The sequence below is a fragment of the Puma concolor genome, chromosome D2 (genome assembly GCF_028749965.1).
Source record: "Puma concolor isolate L17-30 chromosome D2, mPumCon1.1.hap2, whole genome shotgun sequence".
Classification (NCBI taxonomy): Eukaryota; Metazoa; Chordata; class Mammalia; order Carnivora; family Felidae; genus Puma; species Puma concolor.
This window is the reverse complement of record NC_141677.1, coordinates 63,146,020-63,166,123: the sequence shown is the minus strand read 5'-3', so window position 1 is coordinate 63,166,123 and position 20,104 is coordinate 63,146,020. Positions and strand designations below refer to the sequence as shown.

Genomic DNA, 20,104 nt, shown 5'->3' with positions numbered 1-20,104 from the left:
GTGGATTTAGAAATTTAAGATTGAAGTGGCACTCCACCTATAATCCCTCCTCTTGCACATCCAAGAGAAGATAAAACCTCAAGGTCCATTTTGGATCTACTCTTTGTGCCTTTGACAGAGTCTGACAGGATCTGGATCACTACCAGCCTGGTCTTCAATGCACTGAGAGTGAGTGTAGCCGTGTTCCTTAAGGTGCATGCCTTACTATGTGTCTGGAGGTGAGAATTAGGTCTTACCATTCATGACGCCCTGTTAAAGTAATCTGGAGTTATAGATACTGCTGTCTCATCTGTGTCATAATTTTTACTTCAGCATAAATACAATTACACACTAGCAGAAAGACTAATGAATTGCCTCTGTAAAATACAATTGTGAGCTTCACCACAGCCAAGTTTTTATCACAGAAAAAAAGCCACAATGAATATTTAATTTCAACTATCTAGAATAAGGCCTTTTGAGTTTTATTTAAAGAGATATGAAATCTCCATGCCTATTTTTTAGGCAATTATAACAAAGAAAGTTGTTCAAGCTGGTCATTTTCCTACAGTAAATATCACATAATAAAAACTAAATTGTTTCTCTAATTTCATAGTAAAATTTCTATGTACAAACTTGTACAATACTTAATATATAATCTATAACTTAATATAACCTGCAGATATAGCAAAAGGTTTTCACATCTGTACCATTAACGTGTATAAAGGACTTTTAAAAAATATCTCTGTAGACAGAAACAATGGGCCCAAATTAACTACCATCAATATAAATACTACATTTAGGCTCAAGTAAATGCAAAAGTACAAGATGAGGGTGAATAAATATTTATGTGAAAATTAAGAAGAGTAAATACATGCCAGTGCCACTAAAAAAGTAAATGGAATTTCTTGTGAGTTTAATTCTTGGTCCTATTACTATATTTGTCTAGATTAAGCAAGATGACAGTTCAGTTCAAAGAAAATCTTTATTAAGTATTTACTAATGCTAGGCACTGTACCACTAAAGGGGCTACTAAAATTAAGAAAAGACAGTACTGCCTTTAAGGACCTTCCATTCTAGTGATCCGAAATTGGTTCTGTATGCCCACATAAAGAATAGTGGGTCTCTTCCCTTAGTATCACATTTTCAGAAGTTCAAAAGTAAACCACAGAAAACAGAAAGCTGTGAATACAGGGTCTAGAAACCATGCCACACAATGAATAATGGAAAGAATTACAGAAGCCTGTCCTGAAGCAGCTAATCCATCAGGGGAAAATAAGAGCTAAGACTGTTATACAGAAGGAGGCAGAACTACCATTGTGCTGCTCCAGAAAGTAAAATAAGAGTTGACAGGTAAGAGTCAAGGTAGGCAATGTATGCAAGTGCCTTCAACAATGAGAATTAGCAAAGACACCAGTTGTCTTACAGAGCCAAGGACTTAAATAATTAAGCAAAGTCTAGATAATTACATAGTCAAGAATACTATGCAAACAATTTTCTTTACTTCTTTTCTTCCTTCCTTCATTTATTTTAATCTCGATATTTATTTTTATTTATTTATTTATCCCTACCCCAAACTGGGGCTGCAACTCACAACCGCAACATCAAGAGTCATATGCTCTCCCAACTGAGCAAGCCAGGCACCTCAAATAATCTTCTATATTAAAGGTAAAAATTACCTGAGAGGTCCAGGTCCCTCACACACTAATTCGTATATTTTGTTACTTCAAAAGAAATAAAATTTTGATATTAGTGAGCTTTCTTTAAATTTCCTAACTACAAAAGCCAAGTATAACACATTCACATTGGAATTTGTAATTGGAAATTATTCTTAAGATCTAAAAGAAAAGTGATCTTACATTCCAAAAAGACTGAACAAATTTACCCAAAAAAAAAAAGATGGATTTGATCAATAAAAGTAACAATTTAAATCAACACAGAAACTATAAAATGCACCCTTTAAAAGTGTAAGTTTAAATGCTGATAAGGAATTTTGTCATATTAATCAGACAACTATAAATATTAAAAACACAACTTCGGATTCTAGAAAACTATAAGAAAGGGTTATGTTATATTGGGCTATTTGTACAGAATTTATTTCTAATTCAAAGGATAAAAATGGTAATGATCAGAAAAGTGATCTTTTTTTTAAATTTTTTTTTTTTTTCAACGTTTTTTTTTTTTATTTATTTTTGGGACAGAGAGAGACAGAGCATGAACGGGGGAGGGGCAGAGAGAGAGGGAGACACAGAATCGGAAACAAGCTCCAGGCTCCGAGCCATCAGCCCAGAGCCTGACGCGGGGCTCGAACTCACGGACCGTGAGATCGTGACCTGGCTGAAGTCGGACGCTTAACCGACTGCGCCACCCAGGCGCCCCAGAAAAGTGATCTTAATTCATAATTTCTCCCTCTCATTAAAAAAAAATTGTTTTGCTTACTCTTTAGAAAACTACAGAGTCCAACAGCTGCCAATAATAATAAAAAAAAATAAGTCTAATTTCAGGAGAGGGGAAAGGAATGGGTGAAATCAACTCCAGTTGTGTATATCAAACATCAAAAACAAAAATTATAGCATTAAGTGAGCTAGTCACTTCCCCATAGAAACTGTGAGAAAGAATAGAGCCTGCAATTCCAGACTTAATTTAAAACTACAGCAAGGGGAAGAACAACTTACTATTCCTTATACAATTTGAATAGTGAAAACTAAAGTTAAATGGAACTATGATCACATTTAATATGCCTTTTCTGACCATATCCATAATTAAAACATATATATAACATATATAGAATCAAAATGTCACTTCACACAAAGATAAAAATCTAATCACAGCATTCAATTTCTCACATGTGCAAAGTTTATAAAATACTCCTGGGAAGCTACTTCTTGGAAATGAAAATCTCAAAATTTGTGGCGAGGTAGAAAAAAAGAACACTGTTCGGAGTGTTCTAATCCCAGTTCTACCATTAATATCGTTTGTGACTTCAAGTGGACCGCTTAGTCTTCTGTGCTGCGATTTCCTTATCTATAAAATGGATACACTCCATCCCTATATTAGGGTGGAGGTAGTAAGAATCAAATGTGAAAATGCTTTGAAGAATACTATACTATAAAGTTCATTTCAGATTATTACTGTCATTACTGACATTATCATCTATCAATCTTCTAGGCTTTAACAAATAAAGCAAACAATGAAAAGGCACATGTGAGCTGAAGAAAAGGCAGATAAAACGGGAGAAGGCATCCTCCCACAGATACGTGGGACTTACATCCTGCAGCTGGGCACTGGAGACTGCGCAAGAGGACAACTGAAAAGACTGGATCATGGCCTGAGCAACACCCTGCGGGTCAGAGTACAGTGCACCTCCCAGGTGAGAATACAGCTGATGACTTTTTGTAAATGGAAAGAATAATTATACAAATGTTGAGTTTCGGGAGGCCTCTAACAAGTTACCTAACAGAGAGGCCTCTTTCTCATCTGTAAAAAGGTTTTGAATGAGATCAGTGGTTTCCAAACTCTAGTTTATGCTGTTGTTTTTTAAACCAGTCAAACCCTCTTTCAAAAAATTTACCACAAAATGTATGAAACAGATGAAAAGTAGTGCTGCTTTAAAGTCTAAGGAGGGACCCAGAACCCCCAGTCCTCTCTTTTTGAAGGATCCCTGAGGTGCTTCTTCCAGACTCCACAGCTCTTGGGAGTACAGTTTAAAAACCACTGGACTAGACAATCAAATACTTCTGGCTCCATGACTATATAAATATTATTCACAAATTCTCAAAATGTTTAAAATAGACGCGGTACCAAGTTATCATTTTAGCACCTTCATGTCAAGCAGTAGCTAAAGAGAAATACTTTTAAATTTGTTAGATTACTAAATTTTCATTAAATTTACAGAAAGAAATTTACTGTTGCTTTCAGCTTTAGTTGAAAATACAGGCTAGCCCCCAAAATTTTATGAAAAATCACCAACAAAATTTTATTAAAGCATGGGATCACTTAACTCCTTCAACACTAAATTTTCAATGTCAGCTCTAGCATCTGAAATATGTATTACCTTTTAGAATCTAAAAAGCCTACATTCCTGTACAAGGAAAAACCATATTGGTCTTATCTTGTTTGAAATCCAAATTATCCAAAATTAGATGTGTGAAGCAAGGACTTCCTCTTCACCTATTAACGACATGACCAATAACCACCGGACTAAGCTGATAAGAGTTCAGATTAAGCACAGAAATAACAGTTTAAACATGAGAGGCAGTACGGTGTGGTAGTTCAGAGGTGCTTTCACATTTCCTCCCCTGTAGAATAGAGGTAATAAGAGTAACTACCTCACATGTTGTGAGTTTAAATGAGTTCATGCAGGAGAAACATTTAGAACAGCGCTTGACACACAATAAATGCTGTGTCTGCTTTAACACTTTAGTAATCCCCACACTAGGCCAAGACAAAATTTTTCACTGCCTCAAACCAAACCCCCTCCCTCCCAAAACATGAAATTTATTCAGATAGGCTAGTTTTGTTAAATTTTAAATTCCAAAATACTTCCCTTATTTTTCATGGTGTTAAGATATTCTTTCCTTTAAATTTTTAAACAGCAGTTTAAAATATCCTTCTGGACAAAAATTAAAAAAATTTAAATGTCATTCCATTTGTCGGTCCCCAGTGGTTTTTGTTTCTTCCATGTTTTTACATGGGTCTGTAAAAGTTTGGGAACCACTTTTTACATCACATAAAACCACATTAAATTGGTAATTTAAAGCAACCGTTAACATATAATCCATGTCTCTTCTTCCTTTAATTGACATATATAACTACAAACTGAGCTCACCTCTCTGCTTCTAAATTGAATGCAAACTTAATTAAAAGAAAAATGATTCCTAGTAAAAAGACCTCATACAGTCATGAGATAATTCTAAAAAAAATTCTGTTTAAAGTACTAGCTTGTCTAGTTTTGTAAAGAATTCACCCATCTTAATTGGCTCATCCTTATCATAACCTAGAATCAAGTTTATACAGGCAATATTTTTTTAAACTGCTAGATTCTGAATCAAAAAGAAAAACAATGTAGTTAGTATTTAAAATCTGATTTTAAGTTGCTTATGTTATTGAGTTTAATAGTAAAATAAATGTTTGATCTACCATTTAACATTACCGTTTATGGTTTTTCTTTTAACTCCCAACTTTATAAAAACAATGGCCTTATTTTTTTTTTAAGTTTATTTATTTTGAGAGAGAGAGCAAGCAAGCATGAGCCAAGGAGGGGGAGGCAAAGAGGGGGAGAGAGACTAGCAAGCAGGCTCCACGCTGAGAGCGTTGAGTCTGACATGGGCCTCAAACCCACGAACTGAGAGATGATGACCTGAGCTGAAATCAAGAGTTGGGTGCTTAACCAACTGAGCCACCCAGGTGCCCCAACAATGGTCTTTTAAATAGTCATTCTTTTCATGTGTACAAAGCCTACACATTCAACCTCTATATTTTGTCATAAAAGTCTTCTATCAGTGACATTACTACTTAAGTATATAAGTTTCCCTCATGATTATAATAAGAATACAGTGAATTATACATCAACATCCTTGTTTATTTCATCCGGAGTCAGCTTTCCAAACATTCCACTTAATTTCATATTTGCAACTGAAATGTCACCATCTCATGTGAATTTAGTTCTACATAAAGAATGCCCTGGGAACCTTGTATTAGGAGAAATCAACATCATATAATAACTACAGTTGGAGTTTACCCTGTCCACCATGGTTTATTGAGCTGCGAGAATAATGCTGCTTTCTGTTTTTAGTAGCATTAAGCTGCTGCTGTTACCTGAGCATGCTGGCTTTGTGCAAGCTCCTCTTTCCTGCGTTTCATGAGCTCTTTTCTCAGCTCTTTGGGTGCTTTCTCCACTTCATTTATAACCTACAGTGTATAAGCATGCAGGAGGTGGGGAAATAATACTTTCTCCACAGCAAGCATTTATGTAGCAGACAAGCTACAAGTCAAAGATTAAAGCTGATACAAAGTTCCTTTCAACATGCAATAGTATAGGTGTTAGTTTGGTGAAAAAGAATGAAAGGATAGAACATGCTAAATCTCGGTGCAGAAAGGGACATCACACCATATAAAGGTTAATCAGATGCCTAATTATCCCTATATATTACTCTCTCTTAAAGATCCAAAGACAATCAGTAAAGGATTACTAGCAGCACTGAACACATCTACTGACATTGTTTGAAATGCTGAAAATAACGAAAGTCAATGCCATTTATAAAAGTACAAAATTTCGTAACTGGCTTGATAAAACCAAAGAAATAAGTCTAAATTAAGTTCATTTAATGAGACCAAAAGAAAACAAAAGGGGAAATAAATGGATACTATGTTTTCTTTTTTCATCAAACACACCATTTTATATACGGTGTGATAAAAACAAACATGTCTGATGATTTTGTGTTGCATTAGAATAACATTCTCCTTTGCTGACAATGTAAGCCAAACTTGTCAACTTTAAAATCAATATTATAAAGTACTCATAAAGTAACAGTGTAGTATGCTATGATTTATTATACCAAATAAAGTATATTATAAAATGAAGTATAATTTGGAGCTCCTTAATTATTTCAAAATCCTAGATATGTATTCCACCTAACAATAGATCTGTAATCCAACTAGGAAAAACAATCAATCATGTGTTCACAAGTAGAAGCACCAAAAGCAATCAGATTCCAAATCACCACATGCTATTGATGGTCTGTGAAAGAGACTGATTTTGATTGAAGAGAGTGTATTTAAAATTCCCCATCAGTAATCCCTCATGAAACCAAATCACCATTAAAAGGAAGAGACTCCCCAAATGCAAGAAATTTAGCAATAAGGAAAAAAAAAATACATAATATAGTTATTTAAAATATGCATATTGCGATCTCAAATATGTCTACTAGCTAAAACTCTCCAAGCTCAAAAACCGTAAAAATAACTACAAACTTTTATATATTTAAGATTAAATCATATATTTATCTGTAAATTTTTTAAAATTTAACCTGATATTAAAAAATAAGCTCTCAACAAAAACTTCCCCTAGTTTCAAGAAAATGGACATGGAGCCTCAGTAACATCATATATCATGGTAAACAGAGCAACACTATGTGAAATATTAAACAGTAACAAAACTAATTTTTAGAAATGGTAGTCACATCAAATAAAATTATAGACCATTTCATTATTTACTTAAAGAAATTATACAATGTACTATATTAATGTTCGATTCTATGCTTTTTAAAGTAGATCCTCAAGTTCAGCAATATGATGTTCAGTTTTATACACAATTTAAATGCTAAAGTCAATTAACTTGGGTGCTTTAGATGTATAACTAAAGTGAAAATGCATTTACTAGTTTGGTTGAGATTTTTATTCTAATCCTAATAGAACTAATCATAATGATTATCCCTGGGGTCTTTCATATCACGAAAAAGTAAATTCTCCCCCTACACTAAAAGTATAGAATAAATCATAAAACCACTTCTGCTAATATGTAAGACTCTTTTGTTTTAATTTGGGGGCAAATAAGACACTATTACAATATATAAATCCTCTTTCTGAATCAATGACAATCTTTCATAGTAAGTAATAGCACAGATCCTATAACAATATGGAACAGTTTTAGGAAAAATTTAAAAATTCATTGTAATCAAATGACTTTACACAGGTATTTTTCACATGTGATTCTTCAAAGTAGCTCTCAACTTGTTGAACTTACAGATATTATTTCCAATTCCAGGGTACTGAGCTTTTGTTTTAATACAACATTCATGAAAGGAAATCAAGCTAACCAAGAAAAAAAATTTTAAGCATGAATTAAATATTACAAATAAATAGATGAATTATTGTTGCCACCTACAAACACAACATGGTGAGCTTTCATGAAAGAAGAAAATTCTACAGAGGCTTTAACTGTTGCTAATAAAGGAAAATGATAGATTGGAAGGAAAATGGATTAGACTTAGTTTGAAAACTTGGTCCAAGGCTTAGCTGGACATTTAATGATAGTCTGTAAACTTGAAGGGACCATTAAAAAGCTCTTCTATTACAGTCTTCTTGGTAGTAAAATGAGATTAACACCTGACCTTACTACTACCCTACATGACTGTTGGGAAGACCACAAAAAAAGAATAAATTGGTGCTATTTAACTCTCAAGTATTATTCCTAATTCTTTAGTCTTAAGTGTACATTAAAAAAAAACAACCTTTAATAATTAAAAGTAGTAGTTACACTTACCTCCTTCTTTCGGTTCTTTAACATATTCTGAAATTTGGACAACTCTTTCTCTTGTTCTCCTTTAATGCGTTTGGCTTCATCTCGCAAGCGATTTGTGTGTTCTTGTTCTAGACGTTCAATAGTCTGTTTCTGCTGTTTTTCTAGATTCTCAATCTCTTGATCATATTGACGCTTTTTGCTCTGTAAAATAATGTGGCTCAGGATCATTTAACTTGTCTATCACTCACGTATTGAAGAGTACATAACCAGCATTTAAACGTAGTGATATGACATACAACCTTTGTAGTACTGCACAAGTGGAATGCTATAAACACATTAAGGAATTTTTCAAAAATATGAGCATTTCATTTTTTTCTACACAAAAAATACTTTTTTCTATTATAGAATGTTCAGAATTTTTAAACCATCCAGAAGAATATCCAGTTGCTAAAGTACACTTTAAAGTGCTAAAAGTGCTAAAGTACTAAAGACAAACTTCAGTATTTATCCAATAAACTTTTGATAAATCAAAAGTGTTATCCAAAGTCTATTTTAATAATGTACAATTGCTTGTCATATTCAGATTTACTCTTCCTCATTAAGATTCTTAAATATCCTTTTATTGAAACAAACCTTTTGAAATTATAAATCTTTCAATAAAAGATTCCTGCTTACATAATACTTGAGTATAATTTTGGATATAGGTGGAGTTAAATATTTGTAAAAGGTATTTTAAAAAATAAAAAGCAAAACACTTTGGAAAATATTTTTTGGGGAAAGAGATGCAGTTTTCATAAGGTTCTTTACAATAGAATGCTCAATACTATAAAAATACTCAGAACAAAAATTCATTATTTTCCTAAGAATTTTCTGTTACAATCCAACAAATGTAATCAACAATTCCTGGGTAGCTCAGTCAGGTGAGCATCCGACTTCAGCTCAGGTCAAGATCCCGCAGTATGTGAGTTCGAGCCCTCACATCAGGCTCTGTGCTAACAGCTCAGACCTGGAGCCTACTTCAGATTCTGTGTCTCCCTCTCTCTCTGCCCCTCCCCTACTTGTGCTCTCTCTGTCTCAAAAATAAATAAACGTTAAAAAAAAAAAACAAACTTAAAAAAATTAATCTTGGATTCTAGGGGTGCTTGGGTGGCTCAGCCAATTAAGCTTCCGACTTCGGCTTAAGTCATGATCTCCCGGTTCATGAGTTCGAGCCCTGTCATGACAGCCCTGCTGTCAGCGTGGAGCCTGCTTCGGGTCCTCTGTCTCCCTCTTTCTCTGCCCCACCCCTGCTCATGTGCACTCTCTCAAAAATAAAATAAACATTTGGAAAAAAAATTCTTGGATTCTAAATCTGAGAGGTCAAATTATAACACTAAAAAAGTATCCAGAAATAGGCCCACCTAAGAACTTTGTAAACCATCTACCAGCTTCACGATTCCAGGTTTTCACAACAAATTTTAACCAAAGGAAAATGGAAGACACCTATCACACTATAAGTCAGTGACAGGAAGCCTAGGATAGAAAATCCTTTCAGGCAAAAGGGAGGAAAAAAAGAACATCTAGAACACTGAAGAAATAAAGGCCAGAAATACTGACAAAGCCAGAGAAAATCTAATAATCAAACAAGTTCTAAAACATGTTAGTGGAATTTTTTTAAAGCATCAAATTTCAGTGTTAATAAAAGGATACAAAATCTAAAACTTTACCATCATTTCTTGCTCAAAGCGCCGGAAAATTTGTTCTCGTTGTTGTTGCAGTTTGCTATTGAGCTGCTGTTGGGCTCTTTGCTCTTCTTTTTGAAGGAATCTTAACTCCCGAAGTTCCTGACGTCTGATAAAATTTAATATCAATAACAGGGAAAGACAGCAAAAAATTACACCTTTGAACTAATACTTTTTTAAAAACTTAAAAAATACTATTTTCAAATGGAAAAGTAGTAAGAATAATCAGCCAAGACTTTACTCTTGCTTCTATTCTTATACTTTGCAAAAACTGAAGAGAAGTCACAAAAACGATTTTAATTATGTTCTCTACTCACCTAAGAAACCTCAACTCTTCAGTTTTGGAATCACTATCTGTAACTATCTTTGACGTGGTTACACTCACTTCTACGCCATCAACAACAAATTTGCGGGTCTTCTTCAATGTTTTCTTTTGTCTTCTTGTTTCCTGAGTGAGATTTTATTTTAGTTAGGCTTTATATGGAAAATACTGGAGACAGAAAACATTTTCTTCTTAAAAAAAAAAAAAAGAACAAAACACAGAACTGTACACATATAATTTTTATACCACATAATTAGACACAAATCATAAAGAACAATTCATATAAATGACTAATTAGTATAACTTTTACATGTTAATCATTTTTCTTCTTCTTTTGATCTTGTAACTTCTCAGATACCTCTGGCTTTTCAGTTTTAGAACCACTAACAAAACACTTAAAGGAATGCCTGGGGCTCATCCCTAAAAGAATCTAAATCAATAGGTCTGAGGGTGGCTGAGAATTTGCATTTTGAAAAGGCTCCCCAGGTAATTTTTAAACACTGCCTGGACTGGGAATCAAAATCCATTTCATCAGCAACAATATTATCAACAGCCCTCCTCCATCTCAGGAACAGAGATGAATGTGTGATTCTTGAGTTACTAGAAAGATAAAATGTCTACTGCCTGATGGCTATTGCCTACAATTCTTTATCAAGACCAAATTCCATTCCTCATCCAAATGCTTTTCAAATCCAAATACAAATAACAGAAGTATGACACTCCAAAAAACACAGTTCGGCAAACATGTAAGTATTGACAGCAGATAATTATTTGGTTTTGATATAGGGGAAGGGGTTTAAAAGCAGAGGGAGCAAAAGTGGAATGTGAAAATACTAAATTCAAAATGCATTAGATTTTAGTTTGTCTCTGGCACTTTCCAAGCATGGTTCTGCGACCTCTTATTATTCTACGCTCCAGGCTGCTGGTATCCTCACGCTCCTCTTCCTAAGCCCTGGACTATGATACCCTATCCAGGCTTCCCCTAAAATCTAAAGTGGGCATGCTCCCAAAATATTATCTACCACACTGATAATCTAAACTTTCTATTTCTTCAGTTCTTGGTAAAGTATCCACAATTAATATCACCTTAATTCTCAAAAAAGTATTCGGATTTTTTTAAAAGGCTATTAAGTCAGTGAATAAATTTCAGATTAATGGAAGTCCAGTCAGTGAAACAAAATAAACTGAAAACTGAAGACAATCTATGCAATATGTGTGGTAATTTGCTGCAATTATGCCCTGGAGTCCTGTTCCCAAGGTCAGTTTCCTAAGTTGTTCCACTCTTTTCTGCTGTCAACCCAGAGTCTCTAAGTAATACATGACTCACCTGTATCAGAAATCCATGGAATCTTATGTTACAAATACTGATTCTTGGGTTCCACCCTAGACCTCTACATAGCTCCCCCTAAAACTCTGTTTTTAAATAATTTATTCATGTTGAGGTATACTTGATATATAATAGTATGTTAGTTTCAAGTACAGAACATAATGATCCAATATTTGCATATATTGCTAAATGATCACCATAAGTCTAGTTAACAACCCTAATCATACATACCCCTGGTAACTCTTAAACACATTAAGATTTGAGAATGGCTCTAAAAGCTCCAAGTGTTTTTGCATTTTAGTTTTTGATTTTTTTGTTTTTTTGCTTTCCCACATCAGTTCTCATGGCAGCTGTGAGGACTATGACCAAGACGGCAAAACCCTATGGACCACTGGTAAATCGAGGGTTGTTTACATCCTAAAAGTGCTTAAAGAGATCATTCTTTCAATTTCTCAATTTTTTCATAGATTATGGATTCTTGCTAAAATATATTTAAATATGTGCAATAAAAAAATCCAACCACACCAAGTAACTTACACCGTTTACATCAAGTTGGCAAAAACAGGTAGATATTACCAAAAAATTTATGATTACATCCAGTATCTATCTCTCTCCTTGGGTTTTTAGTTGATTGCCTTCATAGGCCTTACGAGTCTTATAGGGTCAGTACTACACTGATTTAGTGTTTTATTTTCAAAACATACTTCACATAAACTGCAAATTGCCAAAATGACAAAGAAGGGCCCACATACACTTACTTGTAAAGATATTGATCCGCTGTCTTTAGTTTTGCTTAGGAAGCTAGAGATGGATAAATTTAAGTCAATGCTGCTATTATCAGCGGTGGAACCAGTGCCTGAATCAGTATCATTTTCCTTTTGATTCTCAGATTCTGGAAGCAACATGGCTTCAGTTTTTGATAAAGCACCTATTTCCCCTTTATTTTCTGCATCTTCAGAGTTGATATTTATACTGGGTATTGGAACAGGCTGAGGTTCACTAGGCTGTGAAGAGGAAGTCACGGGAGGTTCTCTTTCAATTGGCACTTCACATGGAATTGCTTTTTGCTCTGTATCTATCTGAGCAGTAGCTTCATGAGCATCTGGAGTTTCATTTCCTAAAGCCTCTTGGTCAGTATAAATTACTGCATGTCTGACCTCTATTTCTTCAGTGCTACTGGACTCAGTAATTTCCTCACCTTCATTTGTGCCAGATTCCTCACTGGTTTTCACTATGTTCTCTAAACTGCTGAGTGACTGTTCTTCATCTTTATCTTCCAAAGACTTCTGATCTATCTCCTTAGTTTCCACTATGTCTTTAAAAGGAACTTCCTCAGAACCACCAGCCTCAGGACCCTCTGTGAGCTTACTTACTAATTTCTGGTCTACTTCAACCACTTCATTCCCATCATTACTCTGAGCATCCTCAGCATTGTTTTCAACTGCCTTCTGGGCAACGTCTCTTGCCTCATTTGTTCCTATGACATCGCTTATATGGCTGATCACTTCTTCTGGAGTTTCGTCATTCTTTCCCAATTTCTCTTGGGTGTCTTCCTTTGTAAGTGCAACTTCATTTTCAACTGCCTGAATGTCTGCCTCTTTTTCTCCAGTCTCTTGAGAAACTAAGTCCATTGTTTGAATAGCAGTATCTTTAATTTCTTCAGATTTTATAATCTTATTTTCAAATATCTGTTGCTTTTCTTGATCCCTTTCTTCCTCAGGTTTCAGACTCTGTTCAATATCTGTTTCTAAAGTTATTATATTATTCTCTTTTCCTTCATTGACTGAATTAATGTCCATTGTTTCTTGGTCTTCTGTATCAGGCAGACTTTCAAGCTTGGGTCTCTTCTCCTCTCTGCCATTTTCCTTGATTACTATTGTCCTATTATCAAGTTCAGCCATAGCTTCTAAGTGAGCATCATTAATATGTTCATTAATATCCTCTGCAGCTTTTTCAGGTTCATCTGTGGTAAGTTTTTCATTAAGAACTTTGTTGTTAAATTTATCTTCAGAAGTATTACGTTCTGTTTTTTCAGAGACAGATTCCAAAATACAAGCGTTTTGTGAAAGTTTATCTTCTTCAGAGCTGGCAATACTAAGGTCAGAAGAGGCACGCTTACTTGCAGGTATTGGCTGAAAAAGATTTTGTACGTTTTTAATGTTAAAACGTAACTTCAAGACAGTGACCAAAACTATATTTTGTATATAAATAAATATTTAAAACATACATACATGATTTAGTATCTCAATTAAAATTTGATGAAGTTATAAAAATAAAGAACTGACAAATCTTCACATAATAAATAGGACAAAAATGGTGAGCAAGGAGCAAACTTGTTAATCTTCACCCCTAAAATTAACACTTTTGTACTGCTATCGATTACAATTAATCCTTACATACAGGTGCAATCACACCTAAAAACCCAACCCTCAATATTACCTAAATGACATTTCCTTTCTAAATACTGACCAAAGAATTTTCTGTTTCCTCATCATCATCTTCCTCTTTGCCATCTTCAACTTCTTCTGTTACTTCAGCCTTTGCCTCTGCAATCAGCTCTCGAATTGGTTTGTTGGAATCAACCGTAACAAAAGGATGCTGTTTGATCATTAAGAAGAACACACTTACTAACAGCTGAAATGCTGGCTTATAAAATTTCAAACACAAAAAATACACATTATTATGCGGTAAAAATATGAACACATGAGTAAGAAAAATATAAAAAACTTCAGATGATGTTACATCTGGGCAAGGAAGAAGAAAGGGATTGAGCAGGAATAGGGACTGCCTACAACTATACATCTTTTTTAAAGAATCTGAAGGAAATAGGTCAAAAATGGTACCACATATCTGGATAATAGGTGCATGTACGTTTCTGTATGTTTGAAATTTTAAATTAAATTAAATTAAAATTAAATTTTAAAAGTTTCAAACTGGTACATTTTTAGTTCTTTAAAAGTAACAACAGTATGTTTAAATCCTGTATAATCCTTAATAAAATGTTTACAAAAAGCCTTAGAGTTTTGTTTAGAGTCTTGCAAATAACTGCTTTCTTGACATGGTTCTAACACTCTTAAGAGTAAGAAAAAATTTTATTCACCTTTGTATACTCAGCAGCATTTAACAGTGTCTGTCACAGCCTAAGACCTTCTAAAGTGAGGGTAAAAAAATAGTAAGAGAAAGTGTGTTCTAGGGATGTACTGTTGCACAGAAGAAGGCAATTTCTTCTGCTTTTTTCCCCTGAGATAAACAGATCAACTTAATACACTGTAATGCAGGAATTATACAGTAACTCAACCTAACAGTAAGTGCCTCAAGATTTGTCATTTTGTTTGTCCACCTATATTATGTAACAAATTCCTATTTCAAATGTTACAAATAGGTCCTGCTATAAAACAAAATTATCTAATCACTTTAACACTTTTTTTAAAAAAGTCAGCAATATTTACTGAACATTATCCTCACTGTAAGAAATATTTAAAAAAATCAATTAGCTCATGACCCCTGCCCCAAGGGGCTTGCTTTCTAGTAACTGGAGAGAAAAACTGCAAGTAACTAACAAAGTGGAATAACTAACAAAATAAAAAGAACACAAACTGAAATCAAAAAAGCACAAAAGGAATGACTTATAAGCTAAATGCCTTTTAGTAAAGCAGCATATATGTTTATAAAGCAAATGTTTACTTGTATTCAAGTATGTTGTACACATTGTATGTGTACAACATATTTTACAATGTATTCTGAGTTTCCATAGGGAAACTCCAGTGAAAAGAGAATACACTGAATCTGAAATTGTACTCTTCTCAATGAGATATTAAAATAATTACACAGTTTGCTGTTGTCATATTACTCTGATCTTACCTGCAGTAGCTGAGATGTATTCCACCTGGAATCCACATTCTTTTCCAAGCATTTCTTTAGAAAGTCCTTAAAATTTGAAGACCTTCAAAATGAAATTTTAACAATGACATTCTATTTTACTTTGTTATTAAAATCAAACAAAATTCTGATGTTATGCTTGTATTTTATGATGTATGTAATTGTATTAATTCAACATAAGTAGTTAATGAGAATACCAAGATTTCAAAATAATATTAAGATAAATACTAGGGTATCATCTGTAAATACAAAATTAAATATAAGTAGTCATAGTTTTAGCCACTGTGATAGTCATATATGCCAAAAATCACAAAACTCTTCTATTATATTAAATTCCACAAATATAAATCAACCACATATATGCCTCACTTTCTCATAGTAAATACTGTACTACATACAGTTGTTTCGTGTAGAACTCAAATCACTGATTTCAAATTTATAAGAAGAGTTAGTTATAAGAGTTTGTATGGTTCTTAACTCTTTTTTTTTTCAACTTTTTTTTTTTTTTTATTTTTGGGACAGAGAAAGACAGAGCATGAACGGGGGAGGGGCAGAGAGAGAGGGAGACACAGAATCGGAAACAGGCTCCAGGCTCCGAGCCATCAGCCCAGAGCCTGACGCGGGGCTCGAACTCACAGACCGCGAGATCGTGACCTGGCTGAAGTCGGACGCTTAACCGACTGCGCCACCCAGGCGCCCCTTAACTCTTTTTTTTTAAATGAGTATTTATTTATTTTGAGAGAGAGAGTACATGCACATGAGTGGGGTAGGGGCAGAGGGAGAGAGAATTCCAAGCAGGCTCCATGCTTAGCAGGACTCAATCCCATGATCGTGAGACCATGACCTGAGCTGAAATCAAGAGTTGGATGCTCAACCAACTGAGCCACCCAGGCACAACTATGGTCCTTAACTCTTAAAAAAAAAGTACCAAAAATCAAGTTTTCTACTCATTACAGTCTTTGTACCAGGTAACTAAATCTACCCTTGAAAAGGTCAAAGAATAAAACATCAAGTATTGCTTTGTATAAGGTTTTGTTTAGAATATTTTACCATTTTGATGGCTGTGCTAATGTAGGGGGCTCAGATTTTGCTATTTTTAGCAGCACTCGCATTGGATTTAATTCATGATGAGGTGGTTCTATCTCAGCCATTTCTATTAGAGTGATACCCAGGGACCAAACATCAGCTTTGTAGTCATAGGGTCTGTCCTTAGATGTTTCACACATGACTACTTCAGGAGCCATCCTGTACAGACAGAGAATTGAAAGTTAAGATGTTTAGCTTAAGAATATTGATTGCAAGCCACATAAAAGATAGACAGTATAATCAATTATGTAGATAAATTAATGAGTGATAATAGCTTCTAACATAACTAATACAGTAGTACATCCATAAAGATGAATACATACCAATATGGTGTGCCAATAAAGGAATCTCTTCTTTGAATTGTCCTTGTGTTTTTAGCTGATACTCCAAAATCCGCTTGAAATAAGCAATGATACAAAAGTATTAATGATAGTTTTTTTAGCAAAGCTCACTGTATTTAACACAGGGAAAAGCATTTCAAGTCTTTAACAAGGCCACTCTTATTAAAGGGTAAACAAAACAGAAAGAGTAACTTCTCTACCATCCTAATTTTGACAAACCCCCTCCAAAATAACTGTCAAATAAAATATCCCATCATTAATATACTAACCTCCTTTATACATCTTCAGATCATGAATACTTCAGAACTGATAAAAAAAAAAGTAACTTTAAAATAAACCAGTCTACCCACTTCAAAACAACTAGTACTACATGCTACAATTAACTGACATAAACATTTTTCCTACAGTGTGAAAAGCATAAATATTATAAGAGCATATTTAGAGAAAAGTATAGTCAAATTATTAGTCCTTGAAGAAAAAAATTCTTTGGCATCTAGGCAAAAAGAGCACATAACTTGAAAAAGACATAAAATCAGATTATCATCAGACTTTCCAACAACAACACTTAGAACAGAAAAATAAGAGTAAGATATTTCAGATTCAAGGAACAAAATGTAAGCCAAGGATTTTCTATCCAGCAAAACCGACCTTCAAAGTATAAATATGGGTGGAACTGTTATTATATAAGAACTTGGAGAGCCCTTCCAGAGTTATCTACCAGAGAATGAACTTCAGACAACCAACATGATCACAGAGAATACTAACATTAAGGACCAGTGATGAGCATTAAACGTATGAAAACAGGAATAAAATGAGTAATTATGGGATATTATAAATCTATCATCAATGTCCTTAAGAACCAGGACTCTGAGGATAGAAGGAGATATACATGTAATACAGGAGTGGTTAGGTTAAAAAGAAAATAAAACACATCTTATCCTAAATTTGATCAGAAAATATGTAGGAACTCATATGACAGCCTAGCTTTGTCCTCTAGAAAGGCCCAGAATGATGACCAATCCATAAACTGTTAAGTACCTCTAACATTCAGAGGCAGTCTTTTTTTTCTTTTAATGTTTATTTTTGAGAGAGAAACAGAGACAGAGTGTGAGCAGAGGAGGGAGGGAGGGAGGAAGGGGGGGGGAGAGAGAGAGAGAGAGAGAGAGAGAGAGAGAGAGATGGAGACACAGAACTGGAAGCAGGGTCCAGGCTCCGAGCTATCAGCAAAGAGCCTGATGCAGGGCTCGAACTCAGGAGATGTGAGATCATGACCTGAGCCGAAGTCGGATGCTTAACTGACTGAGCCACCCAAGTACCCCAGATATAATCTTGAAATACCATATCCTACTAAAAGAAACCAGGACTTCTTAAAGAAATGGCTAATTACAGGTTGGAGGCAAGAAATATAGAAGACAAGCCTGAAACATCTCAACCTAACAGGTTAGACTGTTATACGATGTTGATAACGAAGCTATCAAAGTCTACTAAAGTCATATCAAAAAGATTAATATACCAACATGAAGAGGCTCCCATTGACCAAAGATGGTACAATGTTAAGCTTCAATAAGGATAAAAATTATAGATCTGGGGGCACCCAACTCTTGTTATCGGCTCAGGTAATGATCTCATGATGGCAAGATCGAGCCCCAAATCAGGCTATGTGCTAAGCATGAAGCCTGCTTGGAATTTTCTCCCTCCCTCCCTCCCTCCCTCCCTCCCTTCCCAATTTACACGCACACATGTATGCTCTCTCTCAAATAAATAAACATTAAAAAAATTATAGATTTGAAATCTATAAAATTAAATTTATGAATTAATATTTTTAAAAATACTGGTCCTAATTGAGGATAAGAGAGAACCAATTCATGGTCTTCCAAGTTACATAAATAAAAAGAAGGAATCAAGCATTTTTCCTGTCTTGTCCATATGAACTACACTCCTGAATAACCAGTTGAAGGGAAGTGTCATTTCATATAATTATTCCTAATTTTATAATAAGGATAAATAAAAATAATGAAATAATTGGTGAATAATTCTATCAAAATTATTATCAAAAAATAAACGAAAACAAAGTGACAATTCATTTTTCAACTCAAAGAACAGATCTAGGCATTATGCATCAAGAGCTGCTAATAAATACAATACAATACAATACAATAAAAGCAAAACATATGTGCCGCCCAATGAAAGGACACAAAACCACCTATATATAGTCTTGCCAAACAATCAAACTTGAGACCTTATTTATCTGCAAATCTGAAGGAAATACACAGAGGAACTTACTACAAATGATCATGAATATGCAATTAGCAAAATGCAGGTTGAGGGAAACTCTACAGGTCCAACACTCAGGTCTCATAGATCAGTGTTTCTCAACCTTTTTTTCATCATCATGCTCCTAAGGAGCCTTTTTAGACATTTTTTTCCTAATCCTCTTATCCCCCACGGAATTTTAACGCCACAGATATACTGTTTGTGTAGCGTGGGCCTTTGCAGAGTTACTAAGCATTGTAATATCTAAGATCTTTTTTGCCCCCAAAGAACCAATTTTGGCACTCATGGGAATGCACACCATAAATAAAATGTACAGAAAAGAAAGAGATGGCCGGTAGGGGAGACCTATAAATTAAGAGACTTAAAAAGAAAATCAGATTTCAAATATGAGCACATCTAAACTTGAGAGATGAGCACTGGGTGATAGAGCCAAAGAGAAAGGCAAGGAAGTAATTACTATAGAAGTCAGGATAAAGGTTACCTGTGGAGAAGAGAGGGACAGTGATTCAGATGGGACACATGGAAGAGCTGCTGGGGTGCCTGACAAAGTTTTATTTCTTGACCTAGGTGGTGGTTACAAAGCTATCATCTACAATGCTACAGAATCACTAAGCTACACAATTTCTTGTGGTTTTCTGTATCTTTATTTCATAATAAAAAGATTAAAATTTAGTATATCAAATTATACCTGTTTGATGTCATGAAAAAAGTGAAGTGAAATGACTATGATCACTGGTATCAAGATGGCTTTTAAATATATTCTGTCCTTTCCATGTCCTTCCAAATTACACAAATTTAGACTTCATCACTAGATTTTTACTTATCTTTTTTACGTTTTTTTAATTTATTTTTAAAGAGAGCAAACAAGTGAGCATGAGCAAGGGAGGGGCAGAAAGAGAGGGAGGATAGAAGGGAGAGAGAGAATTCCAAGCAGGC

General features: G+C 34.4%; 1 protein-coding gene across 2 annotated transcripts in view; it reads right to left on the bottom strand.

Annotated features, from left to right (window-relative positions):
• The window catches only part of SLK (STE20 like kinase), a 57,430-nt gene that overhangs the window by 12,472 nt on the left and 24,854 nt on the right, over positions 1–20,104 (bottom strand). Inside the window, exons 5-13 of one of the 2 annotated variants that reach the window (XM_025918038.2) lie at positions 16,877–16,949; positions 16,518–16,712; positions 15,450–15,531; positions 14,058–14,186; positions 12,347–13,720; positions 10,257–10,387; positions 9,925–10,048; positions 8,240–8,419; positions 5,794–5,886 (exon numbers count right to left, since the gene is read on the bottom strand). In XM_025918038.2, coding sequence (XP_025773823.1) covers positions 5,794–5,886; positions 8,240–8,419; positions 9,925–10,048; positions 10,257–10,387; positions 12,347–13,720; positions 14,058–14,186; positions 15,450–15,531; positions 16,518–16,712; positions 16,877–16,949 — 2,381 coding nt within the window. The remainder of the gene's footprint in view (positions 1–5,793; positions 5,887–8,239; positions 8,420–9,924; positions 10,049–10,256; positions 10,388–12,346; positions 13,721–14,057; positions 14,187–15,449; positions 15,532–16,517; positions 16,713–16,876; positions 16,950–20,104) is intronic. The other variant, XM_025918039.2, reaches the window with a different exon arrangement.